The 25,029-nt window shown below is 45.8% G+C and overlaps 1 protein-coding gene across 1 annotated transcript; it reads right to left on the reverse strand.

Annotated features, from left to right (window-relative positions):
* Nucleotides 1-1,666: 1,666 nt before the first annotated feature.
* LOC115136293 (uncharacterized) lies at nt 1,667-2,919 on the reverse strand. Its single transcript, XM_065023399.1, has 2 exons — nt 2,868-2,919; nt 1,667-2,490 (listed from the first exon to the last, which is right to left on the reverse strand). The coding sequence occupies exons 1-2, from the start codon at nt 2,917-2,919 to the stop codon at nt 1,667-1,669; spliced, it is 876 nt and encodes a 291-aa protein (XP_064879471.1).
* Between the last annotated feature and the right edge of the window lie 22,110 nt (nt 2,920-25,029).

Here is a 25,029-nt window from a genome sequence, read left to right on the forward strand (position 1 = left end):
CATTAGACTGGAATTACCATGTAAAAAGTAAGGTATGTTTATTCGTTTTATAGTTAGAACACACAGCTGACAAACTATCATCTCTCACTTAAAATTTAACACATCTTAGTCCACCTGCAGACACCTAACAACTAGGTATTTCTGAGGGCCTCTGTGGTCATGGACATAGCCCACAGGAAGAGGGGCTGTTATTACGGACAACTAATGTGAGGAATGTGGGCCTTTGGTGAGCTGTGGGCGATGTGGAAAGACTGGAGGCAGCATCCCTCAACCCCCTTGCCTTGACAGAGGGGAAAACCGAGCCCCTGGTGGAAGCCGACCCCTAACCTCTCTTGAGAAGGGTGACAGGACCCTGCCTGAACCCTCACCCAGGGGACCAACCAGCGCTGAAGTGTGACCTTCTGCTAGGGGTGTGGTGTAGCGCCCTTCACACCACTCACATTCTGGGCATTCCACGTGTCGCTCCGTGCACATAACATCCTTGTCTCCTGAGACCCCACACCACTACCCCCTCATCTACAACACAAAGATACCCTGGCACAGGGGTCCCTTCTCTCACCCTAGAAGAGGGACGTCTCGCACAGCATTCTCCACTGAATGGGACTCCTGATTCATACCGGCACATCCCACTGAGAGAGGAATAGAAACCTATGAACTTTGATCTGCCCTATATCAGGGCCTACATGGACATGGTGGATGCTTTCCCTCTTTGACATACACATCCAGACTGTTTCACTGCTTCAGACAGCTTGGTTTGTGTGAGGGCTGTACTCGCCTGTGTTTGTCTGGTAAAGCCTGTTGGCCTGTGTCTGTGCGGTGTGTGTGGTTTATATGTATCCTCCATGTGTGGCTCAGCCCACTCGGCCCAGCCCAAAGTGGTCCTCTTCACTTTCCATCTTGTGGTGCTGGATAGACTGTCCAACAATGGGCAGGCCCACCTAACAGCCCAGACCAGGCAGTAATCACATGACTGGAGTTATACGTCATATCGAACAGTCATTAGACTGTGGAAAATGGGCAGCCCAATCAGGGCAGTATGGCTGTCCTAATGCCTGGTTAATGCAATGAGGATTATGTTTGTTTTATCAGACAAGAAAAGCAAGACTGCTTTCAGTGCTCACATTTTAAGGATTGGTTCACTATTTTTGAACCAAGTCTCTATTTGCTCGCTCTGCAATATGGGGGCCGACGAAACCATGAACAAAGGATCCCAAAACACCCACATTTATCCTTTTAGAAAATCAAAGTACTCAGTATAGTGATGCAGGTCTTTTGTGTAATTCCAAACTTTATCCTCAACATTCTATAATATTCCATTTTGTTGGACTCGAGTGATACAATTCCATGTGTGTGCTTTCTCGTTCCAATTGTGGTGACTTGCCTAGTTAAATAAAGGTGATTTTTTTTAAATAAACAAAAGATACGAGAAACAAGAATGTGTATAGTTCAAGTCAGCGCGTTCAACTAAGAAGTCCTCCTGAAACCTCATTCACTCCAAACCTGTTGGATGACTATATCAAGGCAAATGGTCTCTGACTTTGTCCATCCTGTGACTCATCCCTGTTGTCAGCCATTTAAATATTTGGAGTGTCCACGTTAGACTTGGTAGAGTATGTGTGATTATAGTACCCTGTGTCTCACAGAAGAAGGGAAGTGGAGGAGGGTTCTAGAGCTTGGGCAGAGTTTGGGAGGGGGAAGGTGAGGTAGAGCTGGGTGTGGGTAGGATGTGTGGGAGGGGGAAGGTGAGGTAGAGCTGGGTGTGGGAGAGGGAAGGTGAGGTAGAGCTGGGTGTGGGTAGGAAGTGTGGGAGGGGGAAGGTGAGGTAGAGCTGGGTGTGGGTAGGAGCTGTGGGAGGGGGAAGGTGAGGTAGAGCTGGGTGTGGGTAGGAAGTGTGGGAGGGGAAGGTGAGGTAGAGCTGGGTGTGGGTAGGAAGTGTGGGAGGGGAAGGTGAGGTAGAGCTGGGTGTGGGTAGGAGGTGTGGGAGAGGGAAGGTGAGGTAGAGCTGGGTGTGGGTAGGAAGTGTGGGAGGGGAAGGTGAGGTAGAGCTGGGTGTGGGAGAGGAAGGTGAGGTAGGGCTGGGTGTGGGTAGGGGGTAGGGGGTGTGGGAGGGAAGGTAAGGTAGAGCTGGGTGTGGGTAGGAGGTGTGGGAGGGGGAAGGTGAGGTAGAGCTGGGTGTGGGTAGGAGGTGTGGGAGGGGAAGGTGAGGTAGAGCTGGGTGTGGGTAGGGGTGTGGGAGAGGGAAGGTGAGGTAGGGCTGGGTGTGGGTAGGGGGAAGGTAAGGTAGAGCTGGGTGTGGGTAGGAAGTGTGGGAGGGGAAGTTGAGGTAGAGCTGGGTGTGGGAGGGGAAGGTGAGGTAGGGCTGGGTGTGGGTAGGAAGTGTGGGAGGGGAAAGGTGAGGTAGAGCTGGGTGTGGGTAGGAAGTGTGGGAGGGGAATGTGCGGTAGAGCTGGGTGTGGGTAGGAAGTGTGGGAGGGGAAAGGTGAGGTAGAGCTGGGTGTGGGAGGGAAGTGTGGGAGGGGGAAGGTGAGGTAGAGCTGGGTATGGTAGGGGGAAGGTGTGAGGTAGGGCAGGGTGTGGGTAGGAAGTGTGGGAGGGAGAAGGTGAGGTAGGGCAAGGTGTGTGGGTAGGAAGTGTGGGAGGGAGAAGGTGAGGTAGGGCAAGGTGTGTGTGGGTAGAAGGCAGGCAGTCAGAAGACAGGAAGTGACAGTTCAGTGCGCACCTCAGCAGTCAGTCAGTGAGTCAGTCAGTCAGCCTGTTTCCGAGACATGATACGTGCTGACCTTCATTAAGCCCAACAGCAGGAACAGTATCATGGAATCACCACCACCAGCTAGGCTATATTTAAGGGGCTAGGCTATATTTAAGACCTGATTCAGCAGCGCAGGCCTGGCTCACGTACAGAGCATCAGCTCTATCCATCCTCTGAGCGCATCTGTTGACAGGCTAATGGCTAAAATAAGCTCCAGCTGGGAAGAGTACACTTCAACATCCGCAACTAGCCCACTTTCTGTGAGGCAGTCGATTGAGGATGGCGAGGTTCTCCACTCTCGGATGTGACAGGCTACTCTCTTCAGCTGTGGCTGATTCACAATAAATAAAAACAGATCATGTGTTTCTGAATGGTAATAAAGAGTTTGAGAGGGGACCATATATTATGAGGAATGGATGGACTGACTCAGAGTTATTTTGTTAATACGTGTTCTGTTCTGTATCATCATTGGTATGTTGTTAATTGAAACCCCATTGCCTGTATATCAATCAGATGGTCTGGGTGAGGAAGGTAAAGGGCAGTGTGTGGGAGCTGGTTTACCCAGGGAGAAGTGGCCCCTTTGATCTGGGCTAATGAGCTGCCAATACTGCCTCCAAGACCACTTCCTGGGGCCAGCTAGGGGACTCTGAGTTTGGCCACCTGAAACAACAAGTGTCACACCCCCACCTAGGCCCATTCTTCCCTGCCTGCCTGCTTTTGCCACCCGCCCCCATCCCACCCGCTGTGACACTGTGTAATTATGGGTGGTGACAGTCGGAGATGTGCTACTGTGAGGAGTGCAGTCAGCCGGTGACCATTTGTCCTCCTCTGTGGACAGTGGCTGTGTGACCCAGTGACCTGAAACTTGATTTCTCAATGAAATCCTGCTAGGGGGATGTCAATCCAGTCATGTGCTTTGTCTGTGCATTTATTCAAAAAGGTCAACTCATAACTTCCGGTTATAATGGAAAAGGGTTGTCATGGAAAAGGGTTGTCTGTCACGCCTTGGTCTTAGTATTTTGTGTTTTCTTTAATTATTTGTTCAGGCCAGGGTGTGACATGGGTTTATTGTATTGTCGTATTGGGGTTTTTGTAGGCATTGGGATTGTGGTTGATTAGGGGTGTGTCTAGTATAGGCTTGGCTGCCTGAGGCGGTTCTCAATCAGAGTCAGGTGATTCTTGTTTTCTCTGATGGGGAATCGTATTTAGGTAGCCTGGGTTTCACTGTGTATTTCGTGGGTGATTGTTCCTGTCTCTGTGTAGTGTTCACCAGATAGGCTGTATTAGGTTTCACGTTCCGTTTGTTGTTTTTGTATTTATAAGTTATTTCATGTATCGTCATTAGTTTCATTAAAGACATGAGTAACCACCACGCTGCATTTCGGTCCGACTCTCTTTCGACAAACGAAGAACGCCGTTACAGAATCACCCACCACACACGGACCGAGTGGCGTGGTAACAGGCAGCGACAGCAGGATTAGCGAAAGGAGGATGAATTGTTCGGAGAAGGACCCTGGGATCAGCCGGGAGAATATCGCCGCCCCAAAGAGGAACTAGAGGCGGCGAGAGCTGAGAGACGCTGGTATGAGGAGAAACAACAGCGGCAGCAGGAGCTACAAAATCGGGACTATACGACGTGGGAAGAAATAGACAGGTGGGCGGTCGACCCAGAGAGAGTGCCGGAGCCCGCCTGGGATTCGCTGGAGCAGTGCGAAGAGGGTTATAGGAGAATGGAGTTGGAGAGAAAATCACGACGGCGCAGAAGAAAGCCTGTGAGTCGGCCCCAAAAATGTATTGGGGGAGGCTCAGAGGGAGATTGGCAGAGTCAGGGGATAGACCTGAGCCAACTCTCCTTGTTAATCGTGAAGAGCCGGTGTTAAAGGTGAGCGAAGCAGAGACTGTGAAGGAGTTAATGGGGAAAGTGGAGTGGAGAGTTATGAGGGAGTTGCTAGCTTGGTGCTATAGGTACAAAATTCGTCCGACGGAGCGAGTCGGGGATTTGATGGCACCTGGGTCAGCGCTCCATACTCGTCCTGAGGTGCGTGTTAGTCGGCTGGTGAGAATTGTGCCAGCCTCACGCACTAGGCCTCCTGTGTACCTACCTAGCCTTGCACGTCCTGTGCCAGTCCTGCTCTCAGGCTCTCCAGTACACCTTCACGGTCCAGTCCATCCTGTGCCACCTTCACACACCAGTCCTCCGGTGGCAGCTCCCCGCACCAGACTTCCTGTGCGTGTCCTCGATCCAGTACCACCAGTTCCAGCACCACGCACCAGGCCTTCAGTGTGCCTTGCCTGTTCAGCACAGCCAGAGCCTTCCTTCCCTCTAGCGCTGTCGGAGTCTCCCGCCTCTCCAGCGCTGTCGGAGCCTTTCTCCTCTCCTGCGCTACCGGAGTCTCCTGTCTGTTCAGCGCTATCAGAGCCTTCCTTCCCTCCTGCGCTGTCGGAGTCTCCCGCCTGTTTAGCGCTATCAGAGCCTTCCTCCTCTACAGCGCTGCCAGAGCCTCCTGCGTGTTCGGAGCAGCCTGAGCTATCAGTCTGCATGAAGCAGCCAGAGTTGCCAGTCTGCAAGGAGCTGCTAGTCTGCAAGGAGCTGCCAGTCTGCAAGGTGCTGCCAGCCTGCATGGAGCAGTCAGAGCTGTCAGCCTGCATGGAGCAGTCGGAGCTGTCAGTCTGTATGAAGCAGTCAGAGCTGTCAGTCTGCATGAAGCAGCCAGAGATGTCAGTCTGCATGAAGCAGCCAGAGCTGTCAGTCTGCATGAAGCAGCCAGAGCTGTCAGTCTGCATGAAGCAGACAGAGATGTCAGTCGGCATGAAGCAGCCAGAGATGTCAGTCTGCAAGGAGCTGTCAGTCTGCATGAAGCAGCCAGAGCTGTCAGTCTGCAAAGAGCTGCCAGTCTGCAAGGAGCTGTCAGTCTGCAGGGAGCTGTCAGAGCTGTCAGTCTGCAAGGAGCTGCCAGTCTGCAAGGAGCTGCCAGTCTGCAAGGAGCTGCCAGTCTGCAATGAGCTGCCAATCTGCAAGGAGCTGCCAGCCTGCATGGAGCAGCCAGAGCTGTCAGTCTGCATAGAGCAGCTAGATCCGCCAGTCAGCCATGATCTTCTAGATCTGCCAGTCAACCAGATTCTTCCAGATCTGCCAGTCAACCAGTCTCTTCCAGATCTGCCAGTCAACCAGTCTCTTCCAGATCTGCCAGTCAACCAGAATCTTCCAGATCTGCTAGTCAACCAGAATCTTCCAGATCCGCCAGCCAGCCAGGATCTACCGGAGCCTACTACCTGCCTGAGCTTCATCTCAGTACTGGGCTTCCTCTCAGTACTGGGCTTCCTCTCAGTACTGGGCTTTCTCTCAGTACTGGGCTTCCCCTCAGTCCCGAGCTTCCCCTCAGTCCCGAGCTTCCCCTCAGTCCCGAGCTGCCTCAGTCCCGAGCTGCCCCTCAGTCCCGAGCTGCCCCTCAGTTCAGTGGGGTTCTGGGTGAGGACTATTAGGCCATGGTCGGCGGCGAGGGTGGATTATCCCAGGACGCGAAGGGGAGGAACTATGACATTTATGGAGTGGGGTCCACGTCCCGAGCCGGAACCGCCACCATGGACAGACGCCCACCCGGACCCTCCCTATGGTTTTGAGGTGCGTCCGGGAGTCCTCACCTTAGGGGGGGGGGTTCTGTCACGCCTTGGTCTTAGTATTTTGTGTTTTCTTTAATTATTTGTTCAGGCCAGGGTGTGACATGGGTTTATTGTATTGTCGTATTGTTTTTTTTGTAGGCATTGGGATTGTGGTTGATTAGGGGTGTGTCTAGTATAGGCTTGGCTGCCTGAGGCGGTTCTCAATCAGAGTCAGGTGATTCTTGTTTTCTCTGATGGGAAACGCTGCATTTCGGTCCGACTCTCTTTCGACAAACGAAGAACGCCGTTACATTGTCATGGAAAAGGGTTGTCATGGAAAAAGGCTGAGAGGTGATATTGTTTTTTACCTTCATATTGTGATCTCAGCTATGTTTGGATTCATATTTTCTATATCTGTAAGTAATGTGTTTTATGACGTACAGTATTATTAAATGAGAAGTAGGCTAACTTCGTGAACCACATGCATCAGGAGCTGAAGTGAGTTTCTAATGTCCTTACTTGTGTTTTGCTGTAAGGCAATAGTCTCCACTCAGTCACAACTAACTAAACTGTTCATTTCCCCCTGGTCTAGAAATACACAGATGACATTGTGGACATCAGGGCGAGATGGCCATCTCAGGATTTTTTTCTGAATGTGGCTGTGTGATTGACTGTCATCTGAGACTGACGATGCCTCACAGCCTTCATATGGAGAAGACATAGACAAAGCAGCAAAGAAAAGGAATCCACCCACCCAGCAAAAAGATGGGTTGCTCATCAAAATGTAGTTTATGAAAGTTCAATCAGGAAGGCTGGTCTGAATGTTTGTTTATCTTCATCCAGTAAGCATAATATAATTCATTTAGTTTCCTATTCTAGGGGCATAGTGGGAGTGAATAGTGACGTATCATCATCAGCATAGCGTCCTGTTTCTTCTCCTCTTTCCTATTAGCCATGTGTCATTCACCTATTGACCTTATAGCCTATAACCACAGCCACAATAATACACATTCCTCACGTTTGCTCTTTAACCTATTTGTATTTGTATTTATTATGGATCCCCATTAGCTTCTGCTAAGGCAGCAGCTACTCTTCCTGGGGTTTAATGGATCCCCATTAGCTTCTGCTAAGGCAGCAGCTACTCTTCCTGGGGTTTATTATGGATCCCCATTAGCTTCTGCTAAGGCAGCAGCTACTCTTCCTGGGGTTTATTATGGATCCCCATTAGCTTCTGCTAAGGCAGCAGCTACTCTTCCTGGGGTTTATTATGGATCCCCATTAGTTCCTGCCAAGGCAGCAGCTACTCTTCCTGTGGTTTATTATGGATCCCCATTAGCTTCTGCTAACGCAGCAGCTACTCTTCCTGGGGTTTATTATGGATCCCCATTAGCTTCTGCTAAGGCAGCAGCTACTCTTCCTGGGATCCAGCAAAATTTGGCAGTTATATATTTTTAAAACATTACAATACATTAATAACAGATGTCACAACATATTAAGTGTGTGCTTCTACTCTACTACCACATATCTCTAACACAAAATCCATGTGTACATGGGTGTGTAGTGCATATGTTATTGTGTGTTTGTATGCATGTCTCTATGGGGTGAATCTGGCAATTATCACCTACTTCTCTCTTAACCAATGGACGTAAATCCTGGGATGGACTGTATTTATATGTCAACTTACCCAAGTTCTCTCACTTGTTGTTTTTCAGCAACAGTTTTCAACAACCATCCACCTCCCCATCACCACCAGCTACTATGAGAACTGTAAGGTCCGACATTGGAAGTCCTTTCCCCCAGTGGGGGGGGGTTCGATGCCAGCTGTCCCGCACAGGGTTACCTGCCATCACATCATATGGCTCCGAGGATCTTCACTCAGAGATGATGCCATTTCCCAAACGATTTAATAAAATGTCATATTACATTCCATCTTTGTTGTTCATTTAACAGAGAAATCAGCAGTACCTTTTTATTTTACCAATCTGTTTAGCATACTCTTGGAGTCCTGATAGCTCCTGAGTGTCCCTCTGTCTGAACTAGAGGTCGACCGATTCATCGGAATGGCCGATTAATTAGGGCCGATTTCAAGTTTTCATAACAATTGGAAATCAGTATTTTTGGGCGCAAATTTTTTTACATTTTTTATACCTTTATTTAACTAGGCAAGTCAGTTAAGAACACATTCTTATTTTCAATGACGGCCTAGGAACGGTGGGTTAACTGACTTGTTCAGGGGCAGAACGACAGATTTTCACCTTGTCAGCTCGGGGGATCCGTTCTTGCAATCTTACAGTTAACTAGTTCAACGTAGTAACGACCTGCCTCTCTCTCGTTGCACTCCACAAGGAGACTGCCTGTTACGCGAATGCAGTAAGCCAAGTTAAGTTGCTAGCTAGCATTAAACTTATCTTATAAAAAACAATCAATCATAATCACTAGTTAACTACACATGGTTGATGATATTATCTATCGTGTCCTGCATTGCATATAATCTGACTGAGCATACAAGTATCTAAGTATCTGACTGAGCGGTGGTAGGCAGAAGCAGGCGTGTAAACATTCATTCAAACAGCACTTTCGTGCGTTTTGCCAGCAGCTCTTCATTGTGCGTCAAGCATTGCGCTGTTTATGACTTCAAGCCTATTAACTCCCGAGATGAGGCTGGTGTAACCGAAGTAAAATGGCTAGCTAGTTAGCGCGCTAACTAGAGGGACGGAAGCCATACTGTTACACTGGCAATACTAAAGTGCCTATAAGAACATCCAATAGTCAAAGGTTAATGAAATACAAATGGTATGGAGGGAAATAGTCCTATAATTTCTATAATAACTACAACCTAAAACTTCTTACCTGGGAATATTGAAGATTCCCTCATGTAAAAGGAACCACCAGCTTTCATATGTTCTCATGTTCTGAGCAAGGAACTGAAACGTTAGTTTTCTTACATAGCACATATTGCACTTTTACCTTCTTCTCCAACACTTTGTTTTTGCATTATTTAAACCAAATTGAACATGTTTCCTTATTTACTTGAGGCTAAATTGATTTTATTGATGTATTATATTAAGTTAAAATTTGTGTTCATTCAGTATTGTTGTAATTGTCATTATTACATTTTTTATTTATTTAAATCGGCCGATTAATCGGCATCGGCTTTTTTGGTCCGCCAATAATCGGTATCGGTATTGGCGTTGAAAAATCATAATCGGTAGACCTCTAGTCTGAACATGAAAGTAATGTGATTTTCAGCAGTGAAGATGTATCTTTCAAGCATGGATACTTTTCTCTTTAGGGACCAGCTTTGTTTTTATGCCAAATCTGTTTTGAAACCCACTCAGAGAGCTGGTCTGAGAGGTAATGTTCAGTACATCTTCTCTGTCTCTATGCTTTGGCTGTAAGTTACACCCTCAGAAACCAACGTGTCCAACTGAGAGGAGTTTGTCCAACCATTGATGAAAATTTGTCTTGAATAACAAAATATCTTAAAAGGACCTTGTTCAAACCAAATCCTGGTGTAACACAGTCCTCCCGAAAGTCTATTCAAGAGACGTTATTTCTTGTCATCCATTTCCTTCCTCTCTGGGGGACAGGACAGGACAGAATAGGACAGGACAGGACAGAACAGGACAGAACAGGAGCCTGGGAACAAGCTAATGGCAGCAGGTAATGGCCCTCTCTCGGCGGGCCTGCCTGTGGGCCCCTGTCTGGCCTGGGCAGATGGAGAGTACACAGCAGACCCTTTGATGGGCCAGGGGACAGTGCGACATGGGACACTTCCTGGGCTGAATGGCGCCCCGTAACCCTACACCTGAGTCGGCGGGCTCCACCGCTGGCCCTGTGCCAGCTCAGCCTGCCACCTTTGTGTGGCAGGGACTCAGGAAGAGGAGAACCATCCGGACAGGTCCATACCTGGTGGTTCCCAGGCCCTCCTCCAAACCCCCATTCCACACCACCTTTGTTTTCTCTCTGACCCGTTCCAGTTCTCTCACTTTACCAAGTCCGCACTTTTTCTTCCCTGCACAATTTCTCATTTCAAATGCCCCCCCCCCGCCTCCACCCATATATGGACGGGACACCAAATTAATTTTCAGTTTCTGTCCTTTAGCTGTTGAGGAACAACAGTGCTGCTTAAATTACATACCATGTATCTACATCTAAAGACAGAGGCAATGCTTACTTTTAAACTTGTATTTATTTGTATTATATTTACTTTACAGTTCTGTTTACATTGAAATGTACAAAATTATAATTCTGTGTGTTATGTCCACCTACGTATTATTGAAGTTCGTATCCTGGCTTTTTCATGCAGTTGTTCAGACCCATTTTAAAACTGCATTGTTGGAGCTAGGAACACCCGCAATAATATCTACTAAATATGTATATGTGACCAATATTAGATTTTTTTAAACGGTACGTTTTTGAATATAAGTTAACATGTAGGGTTGTGAAGGAAAGGAATGTTACCGGTAACTTTATAAACTTTATAAATGTAGAAAAGTACATTTTTTGGGGTAATTTTCAGAACATGTCAAATATATAAAATAATAATATAAGATGTTTTAAACATGAAAAATTAAATGACATAGATGTAAAACATTATCTTAAATATATCCCACCAACAGACTGTTTACAACAGGGCATTGAGCCAGTAACTAAAAGGTCACCGATTCGATTGTCTGAGCTGACAAACTGAAAAATCTGTACTACTATGGTTGACCCTGTAAAACACATTTCACCTCACCTATCCAGTGTATGTCACCAAAAAAAGAACCCAAATACATTTTTAAAAATCCAAATCCAACCTTTTTTCACTCTGATGTAACCTCTGGAGTAGCACACAGATGCAATGAAGACACACATTCATAAAAATGGTTTTCATGTATGATTTCAGTGCTATCTTTTTTTCATTCTCCTTCCTCCTGTCTTTGTTCATTTTTTAGTACTTTTATTTTATGATGTGAAGCACTTTGCGCTATACAAATAAAGTTATTATTATTATTAATGCTAATTTCCTGTCACTGTTCTTTTACATTTCGAGGTAATTGATGCTGTAATGACAGATCATGTGCAAAAACCCCACTTCAGAGCATAAAAAACAAACAACAGATGTGAGAATTCAGACTGAGGTCACATATTGAGCTTCAGAATTGTATTATGATTGAGATCCACATATGGATGTGGTGTAAATCTGAACTCAAAAGATCAGATTCCTTTAATTTTTTTACTGTTTACACATTAGAGAAAATGTGAGAAAGGTATCGGATACGCCAAATAATGACTGGCCGTTCTAAAATTGGGCTGCCTATGTAAAAGCAGCCTTAGTGAATACTATTGGGTTTCATTGTTGATTAGATGATTTTTTCATTAATTAGGACGTTTTCTATTGATCCATCTGGTCTATCCACTAGCTAGAAACCTATGGAAAATATGAACACAGATATAAAGATGAAGCATTTTTAAAATATTTTATATGAATATATTTCAAATTATTTAAGTATAAATCACCACAGTTTCCATAGATTGGCAAAAATGACCTGTTAAAGGGATAGTTCACCAAACTTTCAAAATGACATATTGGTCTCTCTGTAAGCAAGGCATGACAGCAATCCATGCTTTGGTTTTGTTTACCTGGCTACTGTTCCAAATGTTAACTTATTAGCATTTGTGGCACGAATCCAATGCAAGTCAATGGTACCTATATTGGTATTTTCGCACCTGATGTCCTAATCATCATAAACTATATAAAAATGTATTGTTTAACTCAATGAAATTACTTATAGATGATTTGGACATGAAGCTTGAAAATGCTAATATAGGTACAATTGACTTGCATTGGATTTGAAACAGTGGCCAGGTAAACGAAACCAAATCAAATCAAAGTTTATTTGTCATGTTCGCCAAATTCAACAGGTGTAGACCTTACAGTGAAATGCTTACTTACAGGCTCTAACTAACAGTGCAAAAAAGGTATTAGGTGAACAATAGGTAAGTAAAGAAATAAAAACATCAGTAAAAAAGTAAGTGAAAAATAACAGTAGCGAGGCTATATACAGGCACCGGTTAGTCGGGCTGATTGAGGTAGTATGTACATGTAGATATGGGTAAGTGACTATGCACATATGATGAACAGAGAGTAGCAGTAAAAGAGGAGTTGGTGGATGGTGGGTGGCGGGTGGTGGGACACAGTGCAGATAGCCCGGTTAGCCAATGTGCGGGGGCACTGGTTGGTCGGGCTAATTGAGGTAGTATGTACATGAATGTATAGATAAAGTGACTATGCATATATGATAAACAGCGAGTAGCAGCACAGGGGGGAGGTCAATGCAAATAGTCCGGGTAGCCATTTGATTAGCTGTTCAGCAGTCTTATGGTGTGGGGGTAGAAGCCTTTTGGACCTAGACTTGGTGCTCCGGTACCGCTTGCCATGCGGTACCAGAGAGAACAGTTTATGACTAGGGTGGCTGGAGTCTTTGGCAATTTTTAGGGCCTTCCTCTGCCTGGTATAGAGGTCCTGGATGGCAGGAAGCTTTGCCCCAGTGATGTACTGGGCCGTACGCACTACCATTTGTAGCGCCTTGCGGTCGGAGGCCAAGTAGTTGCCATACCAGGCGGTGATGCAACCAGTCAGGATGCTCTCGATGGTGCAGCTGTAGAACTTTTGAGACCCATGCCAAATGGTCTCAATCTCCTGAGGGGGAATAGGCATTGTCGTGCCCTCTTCACATCTGTCTTGGTGTGTTTCGACCATGACAGTTTGTTGGTGATGTGGACACCAAGGAGCTTGAAACTCTCAACCTGATCCACTACAGCCCTGTTGATGAGAATGAGGGCATGCTTTGTCCTCCTTTTCCTGTAGTCCACGATCATCTCCTTTGTCTTGATGACATTGAGGGAGAGGTTGTTATCCTGGCACAACCCGGCCAGGTCTCGGACCTCCTCCTTCTAGGCTGTCTCATTGTTGTCGGTGATCAGGTGTACCACCGTTGTGTCGTCGGCAAACTTAATGATGGTGTTGGAGTTGTGCCTGGCCACACATTCATGGATGAACAGGGAGTGCAGGAGGGGACTAAGCACGCACCCCTGAGGGGCCCCTGTGTTGTGGATTGTTACGCACGCCTCTATGAAGAGGGAACGAAACACCCTGCTACAACTAAACTCTCAGTGAAGTGAAAAAGGTCTGGACTGTAGGTGCGAGTAAGAATGACAACAGACAGAATGTGGTACCGTTTACAAGGACTTTATTCCTTTACACGGTAATATGGGGAAAAGGGGCTGGACGGAACCAAAGCAAAGAAAGTAAATCTCAAAGCCCCCTCTCCTATCTTACCTGCCTAACCAATACTTACCTAATTTAGCACCACCTGGTGCCCTAACCAAAATACAGGGGGTGGTCTGCCCAGGTCTTACCTAGTGTGCCTAGACAGCGAATATGCTACGGGTATATGTATGCCCGCGGGCCTCTTGCCTAAGCACTCCCAAGGTGCCTTCCCCTTCTCCCCTGGGAACAAATGAAACAGAATATTAAACAATTTCACAAACAAACTAAGAAACAAAGGACATCAAAATAAGCTCTATCTGAGCAACAAACTCACAAAACATACCAACTCTCAGCAATGAACTCCCAGCAAAATCAACCTATCAAAATCTCTCTAGCAAAATCTCTGCAATGACCTCCCAGAAAATCTCTCTACAAAAAGATCTCCCAGCAAAAATCACTCTCCTGAACAGAACACTGGCTTTTATATAGCTTCAGATTGAATGGGTAATTGGCGACAGCTGCATCTTGACGAGGGGGCGGAGTCAGCTCTCCAATTAGCCATGGAGTCGACCAATCAGCTGCTTGAGGGATTTCAGGAAGCCATTTCCTGAAATAAACACATGAAAATACACAAACTACAACACATAAACTGGGGAACGTAACATGGATCAGCATGGCAGATGTGCTGTTGCCTACCCTTACCAACTGGGGGCGGCCCATCACGAAGTCCAGGATACAGTTGCAGAGGGAGGTGTTTAGTCCCAGGGTCCTTAGCTTAGTGAGGAGCTTTGAGGGCACTATGGTGTTGAACGCTGAGCTGTAGTCAATGAACAGCATTCTCACATAGGTGTTCCTTTTGTCCAGGTGGGAAAGGGTAGTGTTGAATGCAATAGAGATTGCTTCATCTGTGGATCTGTTGGGACGGTATGCAAATTGGAGTGGGTCTAGGGTTTCTGGGATGATGGCATCGATATTCTTGGGCACTATGGTGGTCTGCTTGAAACATATTGGTGTAACAGACTCGGCCAGGGACAGGATGAAAATGTCAGTGAAGACACTTGCCAGTGGGTCAGCACAAACTCAGAGTACACGTCTTGCGGCCTTGTGAATGTTGAACTGTTTTACCTTTTTGGAATAGAGGGCAGCATTTTCATTTTTGGATGAATAGCGTGCCCAGAGTGAACTGCCTCCTACTCTGTCCCAGATGCTAATATATGCATATTATTATTAGTATTGGATAGAAAACACTCTGTAGTGTCTAAAACTGTTTGAACGATGTCTGTGAGTATAACAGAACTCATATGGCAGACAAAAACCTGAGAAGAAATCCAAACAGGAAGTGAGAAATCGATTTTCAAAACATTGCCTATTCAAATCCCTGATAGTTATGGATGTGCTTGCACTTCCTAGGGCTTCCACTAGATGTCACCATCTTTAGATCCTAGTTTTAGGATTCTACTATAAAGGAGGTGCTCATAGGAGCTCTTTTAGTGAGTGGTCTGGCAGAGAGCCTCAGTCTCATGACGCGCGCTCCCGACAGAGTATGCTCTCGTTCCAGTGCTTTTCTTCAGACAATGAAATTCTCCGGTTGGAACCTTATTGATGATTTAAGTTAAAAACATCCCAAAGATTGATTGCAAACATCATTTGACTTGTTTCTACGACCTGCAACATAACTTTTTGAGTTTTTGTCTGTAGGAAGTGCTCGCTCCTCATGAAGATGGATTACTGGCGGCTATTTCTTTGGCTGAATTGGGTACTGAGCGCCGTTCTCAGATGATGCTTTTTCCGTAAAGTTTTTTGGAAATCTGACACAGCGGTTGCATAGAGGTATTTCTGCAAAATCACCAGATGTTTTGGAATGAAAACATTACTGCACGTAACACGTCAATGTAAACTGAGATTTTTGGATATAAATATGCACATTATCGAACAAAACATACATGTATTGTGCAACATGATGTCCTATGAGTGTCATCTGATGAAGATCATCAAAGGTTAGTGATTCATTTTATCTATATTTCTGCTTTTTGTGACTCCTATCTTTGGCTGGGAAAATGGCTGTGTTTTTTTGACTCTGCTATGACCTAACATAATCATATGTTGTGCTTTCGCTGTAAATACATTTTGAAATCGGACACCATGGGTAGATTAACAAGATGTATATCTTTCATTTGCTATATTGGACTTGTTAATGTGTGAAAGTAGCATATTTAAAAAATATATTTTTGAATTTTGCGCGCTGCCTTTTCAGCGGAATGTTGTTGAGGGGTTCCATTGCGGAAAGCCTGTGCTAGAAAGGTTAAAGGTCTTACTCACATCAGCTATGGCGAGCGTGATCACAAAGTCGTCCAGAACAGCTGATCCTCTCATGCATATTTCAATGTTGCTCTCCTCGAAGCGTGCATAGAAGTAATTTAGCTTGTCTGGTAGGCTTGTGTTACTTGGCAACTCATGGCTGGGCTTCCCTTTGTAGTCCGTAATAGTTTACAAGCCCTGCCACTTCCAACGAGCATTGGAGCCGGTGTAGTAGTCCTGTATTTACGCATTGCCTGTTTGATGGTTCGTCTGAGGGAATAGCAGGATTTCTTATAAGTGTCCGGTTAAAGTCCCACTCCTTGAATCCCACCCTTTAGCTCAGTGCAGATGTTACCTGTTGTCACGCTGGTGTAAAGGATTTGGAGACAGGTGCAGGAATACATCATCTGGATTTTTAATACACCCAAAACAAACACATATACAAAACACTGGGATGTACCCAAACAAAAGAGCGAGGGTAAACCTCGTAGATTGACAGGGAACGAGATCCGTAATACATAAAGCACAAAACACGCAGCACAGGCTGAGACAACGCATAGGTACTCATACGACCAACGTACATGGGAACAATAATGGGCAGCCCAATGGGGAAACAAAGGGCACATTTATACATGTCACATCTGCTCCTGCTACGCCCTCTGGTGGTCATCTGGTGTATTCTTGACCTGCAGTTACCCCTGTACACTCCCTCTCCCTCTCCCTCTCCCTCACTGTGTGATTGTGTGTTTGGAGACTGGTGTGCTGGAGTCAAAGCAGATCCCTACCAGCTGCAACTTGTTCCATAATCAAGACCTCTACAAATACTCAGTCCAGCCACTTCCACTCTGCCAGATCGTAATCTCTGCTCAGTCAGTTTATGATTCTATGAGATTTATGAATAGTCAAGATCCTGTTACTCTGATGTGCCTGTTTCCCTGCCTGACACCATTTATCCTCTCATTGCAGTTACCGCTCTGTCTCTGGCTCCTGTCTCCTGTACCACATCTCACCACCCAACTACCTTGCTCTGGATTTTACTCACCACCACTACCTTGGATTCCCCTCAGGACCTGTTTACCCTGTTCTACTCAGATAACTCCAACCTCAGTCTCCACATCTGTTTTTTCTGCAACTCATCCGAGCTTCCCTGGATCTGCACTCCATATTTCCCTGTGTAACAATAAATATTTTGGTTTATTCATCCCTGTTTCCTCATCTGAGTCTGCTCTTGGGTTCCCCTGTGTCGCTCCGCTTAACAATACAAACACAATCAGTGAGGAATTGGAACCAGGTGTGTAATGACACAGGTCTGTGCAGCCTTGAAGGCCGGTGACGTCGACCTCCGGAACTGGTGAACAGAATGAGCACCAGTATCGTGGGATCTGTGACACCTGTAATCCATGGCTTCTGGTTGGGGTATGTACACACAATCACTTTGGGGACAACGTCATCGATGCACTTATTGATGAAGCCGGTGACCCATGTGGTATACTCCTCAATGCCACAGGATGAGTCACGGGACATATTCCAGTCTGTGCTAGCAAAACAGTCCGGTAGCTTAGCATCTGCCTCATCTGATCACTTCCGTACTGAGTGAGTCACTGGTACTTCCTGCTTAAGTTTTTGCTTGTAAACAGGAATTAGGAGGAGAGAATTATGGTCAGATTGGCAAAATGGAGGGCAAGGGAGAGCTTTGCATGCATCTCTGTGTGTGGAGTAAAGGTGGTCTAGAGTTTTTTTCCCTCTGGTTGCACATGTAATATGCTGGTAGAAATGAGGTCAAACGGATTTAAGTTTCCCTGCATTAAAGACCCCGGCCACTAGGAGCGCCACTTCTGGATGAGCATTTTCTTGTTTGATTATGGCTTTATACAGCTTGTTGAGTGCCAGCATCGGTTTGAGTTGGTATATAGACAGCTACGAAAAATATAGATGAAAACTTTTGGTAAATAGTGTGGTCTAACGCTTATCATGAGATACTTTACCTCAGGCGAGCAAAACCTCAAGACTTCCTTAATATTTGATTTCGTACACCAGCTGTTATTGACAAATAGACACAGATCGCAACCCCTTGTCTTACCGGAGGCAGTGGTTCTGTCTTGCGGATGCACGGAAAAACCAGTCAACTGTACATTTACCATGTCATCATTCAGCCACGACTCAGTGAAACATAAGATATTACCATTTTTAATGTCCCGTTGGTAGAATAGTTTTGAACGGAGCTCATCCAGTTTATTCTCCAATTATTGCACGTTGGCCAATATGACAGATGGTAGAGACGGGTTACCCCCTCGCCTATGACTTCTCACAAGGCACCAGGACTTGCGTCCCCTGTATCAGCGTGATTTCTTCATATGAATGACGGGGATTTGGGCATGGTCTGGTATCTGGAGTAAATCCTTTGCATCCGACTCGTTAAAGAAAGAAATCTTTGTCCAGTTCGAGGTGAGTAATCCTTCTGATATCCAGAAGCTCTTTTCGGTCGAGAAACGAGACGATGGCAGAAACATTACGTACAAAATAAGTTACAAACAATGCAAAAAACACACAAAATAGAACAATTGGTTAGGATTCCGTAAAATGGCAGCCATTCCATAGGAGTGCACTAAAATGCACTTCTAACATCTTTATGTCCCAGAACAGACTGGTCAGCTGACAAGATGTGGGAAGAATTTTGAATCATTCTGTTCCAGAAATGTCAACAGGTGCATAGTATTAGAGGTTCATTCAGGAAAAATCTATTCCTCCAACTCAGTCTACTCTAGACTGAGAAAAGATAAGAGAGAATAAAAACAAGAGTATAAAAATGAGTGAAAATTAATAGCAAGCAGGTGAAGAGAGACACATGAGGTATAATTTACAGTGAGCAACCACAACACAGGGTTCAATGGTAAGCATGTGTGCTGGTGGAGGGTGGTGCTGTCTCCTGCCTCTAACCCAGGATGGGCTGTCATTTCCTGGGTTTGGCTGGCTGTGCCTCTGGGGCCTGGGTTGGTTGATTGGTCCCACTCCGAACCCATCGGCCTGTCTGGTCTGCTGTGCCAGACACAGAGGCCTGTCTTTCCCTGCATGTGAAAGAAGGTTCAGAGCATTGTACAAAGTGGCAAACCCATCAAAGAGGCTGGGCCTGAATAAAAGGGCTTTTTATGACTTTCCTTCAAAGAGCAGTTCAAAGCACACACAGAGAGCGAGTGGATGGAAAGTTCAGAATCAGAGCGAGAGAGTCAGAGAGAGACAGAGAGAGAGGGAGAGAGGAGGGACCCTCAAAGGGTATTCAATATATCTCATGAAAGGCTTGGCCTAACCTGCCACACTTTGTCTTCACATCTACCATACCGATGTACAGATTTTACGAACATGGCACACCACCTTATGGCCATATACAAAGCACCATAGACAGTAGAAAGGAAATATCCGCTTTGATTTACACTATTAGACAACAAATTCAAACTAGAAAGGATCATTTTTCAGAATAAATATTGTGTGTGTGTGCTTCAGCTGTCCAAAAGCATTATACATTGTCAAACAAGAATGCTAATTATGCAGGCTAATTAAGAATCAGATGGGGGCCGTATCTTTCCACTATATATATGAAAAGGAGAAGAATGCAGCCAGTGCTGCAGAGAAACTGGTGCAGATGTTCAACAATAACACTCCAGATAACAAAGCAGACCCTCAAGACATTGTCTAATGTCCAAAGAATCCAACAACACAGAATAACCACCTCCTATACAACTCAGGTCTCTGTGTAGCTGTAGTACTCGTAATTACTTTTATTTACAGTATTTTATTTCATCATAATCCCTCTCCATCTTGACAAAAAATTACATGTATTTTTGGATTCCTAAAGTGCTGTAGTGCAGAGCTGCTCAGTTCCCAGGGGATAGAATCAACTGATTGCTGGATGAATCAGCGTAGAGAGAGAGAGAAGAGAGAACTGGCTGAACTTTAGAAAAAGTGCAAATATAATGCACTGAAATGATTACAACAGTTTATATTATAAGGATGACAAATCCTATCTGTTGGACTCAAACTGGTATGTCAGTGTGCTATTGTCAGATAGTGTCACGCTCAGAGAACAAAACAACAACTCTCCCAAGTATTCTTTACCTCGTTGACAGCTTACTGATAATGACAGATCTATTTCATATTTAGATCCACATTCAAATAATTGTTCAATCTGATCTATTATTTTACACGATGAGGTCATTTGACCGGAGCGTTGGAGAAACCAGAGTGTACGCATGCATCCTATTAATCACAAATCAGTGTATGTTTACATTGGGTGAACAGGCATGCAGATGACAGCCTGATCCATTAGCCAGCTGAAGACATGGCCTGTGTCCCAAATCACATTCACATTTTAGTCATTTAGCAGAGCGAATTACAGTAGTGAGTGCATACATTTTTCATACTATTTTGTACTGGTCCCCCATGGGAATCGAGCCCACAACTATGGCGCCATGGAAGCGCCGTGCTCTACCAACTGAGCCAAATGGCACATTATTCACTATGTAGTGTGAGCGCGAGTGGATGGAATGTTCACAAACAGAGCGAGAGAGTCAGAGTGAGAGGGAAAGAGAGACAGAGAGAGAGACCGAGAGGGAGCGAGGAGGGACCCTCAAATGGTATTCAATATCTCTCATGAAAGGCTTGGCATGCTCTACCAACTGAGCCAAATGGCACATTATTCACTGAATGGTGCACTACTTTTGAGCAGGGCCCATAGGGAATAGGGCCCATAGGTCCTGGTCAAAAGTAGTGAACTATGAATGGAATAGAGTGACAATTGGGATGCATTAGTGGACATGCATCCCAGTGTTTTGGCTTGGGTGTCACCAGTCTCAAAAAACCTGACCTTAGGCAATAGTGACTAGGGTCTGGTTTCAATAATGGTGTGTTTTGGCCTAGAGGAACTATTACACTGCCTACGTCCTTATCCGCTTGAAAAAAATACAAAATAATAGCTAGCAAGATGGAGATCACCATATTATGTTTAATGAGTGCATTTCTCAAGTGGCTAGTTTGCATCGACTACCTTCACGCACCACTTCAAAGGTTTTCCTGAAAACTTCGGTTTTGAATCATGATGTTCTGGCCTCGTGATTTGTTGGGAGAGTTCTCTGTCTGAAGAGGACCTGCCCCGGAACAATTTTTCCCCCCTAATCGAAGTTGCAAAAAGAGTCCATCATTGAAACCAGACCCTAGTCACTGTTTTGAATAATGATGTTCTGGCCTCGTGATTTGTTGGGAGAGTTCTCTGTCTGAAGAGGACCTGCCCCGGAACAATTTTTCTCCCCTAATCGAAGTTGCAAAAAGAGTCCATCATTGAAACCAGACCCTAGTCACTGTTGCCTAGGGTTGGGTGTTCAAGACTAGGCTGTCACTGGGTCCACGTTACCCCTGCCACTGTATCAATAGGAAGGTATGATTTCTGCTCAGAAATGCATATATTATGCAAGTATCTCTTTACAAAGACTCCACTTCAGGCAGGCTGAATGCCTTTCTTCGCTCACAGAACGAAATCCCTCAACCCCCAAGCAACAAGGTTCTGGTTCTTTGTTTGGCATGAAGCAGGCCTCAGAGGCCTTGTGTATGCCTTGGCCTGTATAGGCCAAACGCCTCCTGTTTACAATTTCCCTATTCCTGTTCTTAATGTTGCTCTAACAGCAGCCACAAAGAGACAGTTTTGTCCAGCAGGAAGAAGGGAGCTATTAGAGGAGAGATGGAGGAAGGAAGGAATGGAGATTCAGGGAGGGAGGGGAAGCCTAGGGAGGATTAGATAACCCCCGGGGTCAGGACATTTTATACTGGGAGGGATGAAGAACTTTGAACGTAGGATGGATACTGCACTGGGAAAACACTGGTCACTTCTCCCTCCAGACGAAGGGCATGTTATATCACTTTGGTTCGGCCTGTCAATCACTCCACTATATTGAGATAAAATTAATACATTTAACCTGTTGCTGGGAGGAGATATGGGACACAGCTGGTCAATAAACATCCATTACACTGTAGTAACACGTCAGGGTATTCTTCCTGTGTGGCATGCAGGGTGGTGAATTTAACATGGCTGACTGCAGGGAGCCACCATTAGGAGACATGGCCTTTTGGAAGGGCTCAGGTCCTTGAGAGAACGCCACAACCAAGGGTAAAGGCTATTATGGAGCAAATCAGGGAGTTAGCTCAGAGGGTGCCTGCCACCTCTGGAAAACCCCAATCACCCAGTAATTTCCCCCCTGTCTGTGGTGAGTTTGTACAGCCTATCCCGGCTCCCTGAGAACCAAGCTTACCTCCTCCGGAGCAATATTCGGGGAATCCTGGTACCTGGCGGGGTTTCTTTCTTAGTGCTCACTTATTTTTGAGCTTCAGCCATCTTCGTTTCCTTCAGACAGATCGAAGATAGCGTATACTATTACGCTAATGTCGGGAAGGGTGCTCTCCTGGGCTACGGCGGTTTGGGAGCAACAATCTGCCACTTTTGGTCATCTGGAGGAATTCATGGCAGAAGTGAGAAAGGTATTTGAATCTCGGTTTCCGGGAGAAAGGCGGCCAGTAAACTGCTTGACTTAAGTCAAAACTCCCGTACTGTCGCAGACTACGCGGTTGATTTTCGCACATAGGCCACCGAGAGTGCCTGGAATCCAGAGGCTCTTTTAGATACTTTTTTGCACTGATTATCTGAGGAGGTAAAGGATGAGCTAGCTGCTCTGTTCACCGCCAAGGGAATCCTGAAGTATCCGAAGGCAGCTCTTCCAAAAGAATTCGAAGCTGAAGTGTTGGTGTTGTAGTATTCTGGTCTCATACAGTATATCTCTGGACTTTGTCACTGGGCTTCCTCTGAATGATGGCAACACTGTCATTCTGACGGTCGTCAACTGGTTTTCCAAGGCCGCCCATTTCATTCCTCTCCCCAAACTACCTTCTGCCAAGAAGACGGCCCAGCATGTCTTCCGGATCCATGGACTCCCGTTAGACATAGTCTCTGAACGGGGGTCCTCAGTTCTCATCTCAGTTCTGGAAGGCATTCTGCATGTTTATTGAGTCGTCGGCCAGCCTGTCATCCGGATTCAAATCAAATGTATTTATATAGCCCTTCGTACATCAGCTGATATCTCAAAGTGCTGTACAGAAACCCAGCCTAAAACCCCAAACAGCAAGCAATGCAGGTGTAGAAGCACGGTGGCTAGGAAAAACTCCCTAGAAAGGCCAAAACCTAGGAAGAAACCTAGAGAGGAACCAGGCTATGTTGGGGATTCCATCCCCAAACCAACGGTCAGTCGGAGCGAGCCAACCAAGACCTGGAAACCACACTTAGATGCCTAGTCTCAACCAATCCCACTACCTGGAGCCAACAACTTTTCTGGGTGGCGTATGTCCAGAACACCCTTCCCTGTTCTGCCACGGGACTCTCCCCTTTCGAGTGCTCCTTATTGTATCAGCCTCCACTCTTGCCGGAACAAGAGCAGGAGGTCAGCGTACCCTCGGCCCAGATGTTTGTCCGCCGCTGTTGACGTACCTGGAGAAGAGCCAGGGTGGCTATTCTCAAGACCAACTCCAGGTATCGTCGACAAGCGGACCGTCACCGGACTCCAGCTCCCCGCTACCACATTGGGCAGAGGGTATGGCTTTCCACTCGGGACCTGCCCCTGCGGGTAGAGTCCCGCAAACTGTCTCCCTGGTTCATTGGTCCTTTTCCCATCTCCAGAGTCCTGAGTTCCACTGCTGTCCGTCTTGTGTTACCCCGTACCCTCCGTATCCACCCTACTTTCCATGTTTCCAGAATGAAGCCCGTGTCTCACTGTCCTTTGTCTTCTGTCTCCAGGCCCATCCCGCCCCCTGGGTAATCGATGGCCAGGCAGCGTATATGGGGAGACGCCTCCTGAAGGTTCGACCATGGGGCAGGGGTTTCCAGTACCTGGTTGACTGGGAGGGACATGGCCCAGAGGAGAGGTGCTAGGTTCCTGCTAAAGACATCTTGTACCCGGCCCTTATCGCCGAATTCCACCGCCAACACCCAGGTCAGCCAGGTATGCACCCAGGTAGGACGCCTGGTGGCGAACTTCGGTGTTGTAGGGAATCTGCACACTATATCGCCATTAACTTATGGCCTAGGATAGGGGTTCTCAAAGTGGCCGCAGAGGTACTGAAGGGTGTCCACTGCCAGATCTCAAAATATGACATCTATTTATTTTTTTCTTTAATATTTTTGTAATAAATATTACTAACAATAACAGATTTAACTAATTCTGGCCAAGGGATCCATGGAATAATTTGAGAGTGTAATACAATGTAATATTATTAACCTACAATGTATGTTCTTAAGCTTGGAAAACATGGGCCTGGTAGGTTCACAGGAATATTTGGTATCCACTGTAATGAATACTCAGGGAGAAAAAGGTGTAGATTCACACTCAGAGCACGGCAGATGTTTATTAAGACTTCACAGAAGGCAGGAATCGTGATTACAGGCATGCAATGGTCAAACATAGGTAGGCAGTCAAAAACAAAAATACCTCACAACCATACAAACAGAAATAACTGAACTAAATAGGGAGCTGATGAGACCAGGTGAGAAACAAACACAGGTGAAATCAATGAACAAAAATGAAAGACAGGGCTTCGTTCCAGAACACAAAGAAACAGAGCTACGTTCCAGAACACAAAGAAACAGGGCTACGTTCCAGAACACAAAGAAACAGGGCTACGTTCCAGAACACAAAGAAACAGGGCTACGTTCCAGAACACAAAGAAACAGGGCTACGTCCCAGAACACAAAGAAACAGGGCTACTTTCAAGAACACAAAGAAAAAGATCACAAGCTTGACAAAGAAAAGCAGAACCTTACATCCACAGTACTCAACCAATTACTATTGAAGGATATTACCTTTAATTAAAGCTTCAACAAAAAATCTCTCTGCCCCATGACTAAATGTGTAGAATTGCAGGAAATTAGCTTGAAAACTGGAACAAAAATTATCCCATGTCAAGAGGCGGGCTTTTAAAATGTTCCTTCACAGGGCCTGAGACTTGGTTTGTCTGGCCCTGCACTGCTGAAGTCATAGTAAAACTCCTTGTATTATTTTTTTTAAAATCTATCTAAAGTTGTGTTCTGATTATGAGG

Source organism: Oncorhynchus nerka, linkage group LG10, assembly GCF_034236695.1.
Source record: "Oncorhynchus nerka isolate Pitt River linkage group LG10, Oner_Uvic_2.0, whole genome shotgun sequence".
Taxonomy (NCBI): domain Eukaryota; kingdom Metazoa; phylum Chordata; class Actinopteri; order Salmoniformes; family Salmonidae; genus Oncorhynchus; species Oncorhynchus nerka.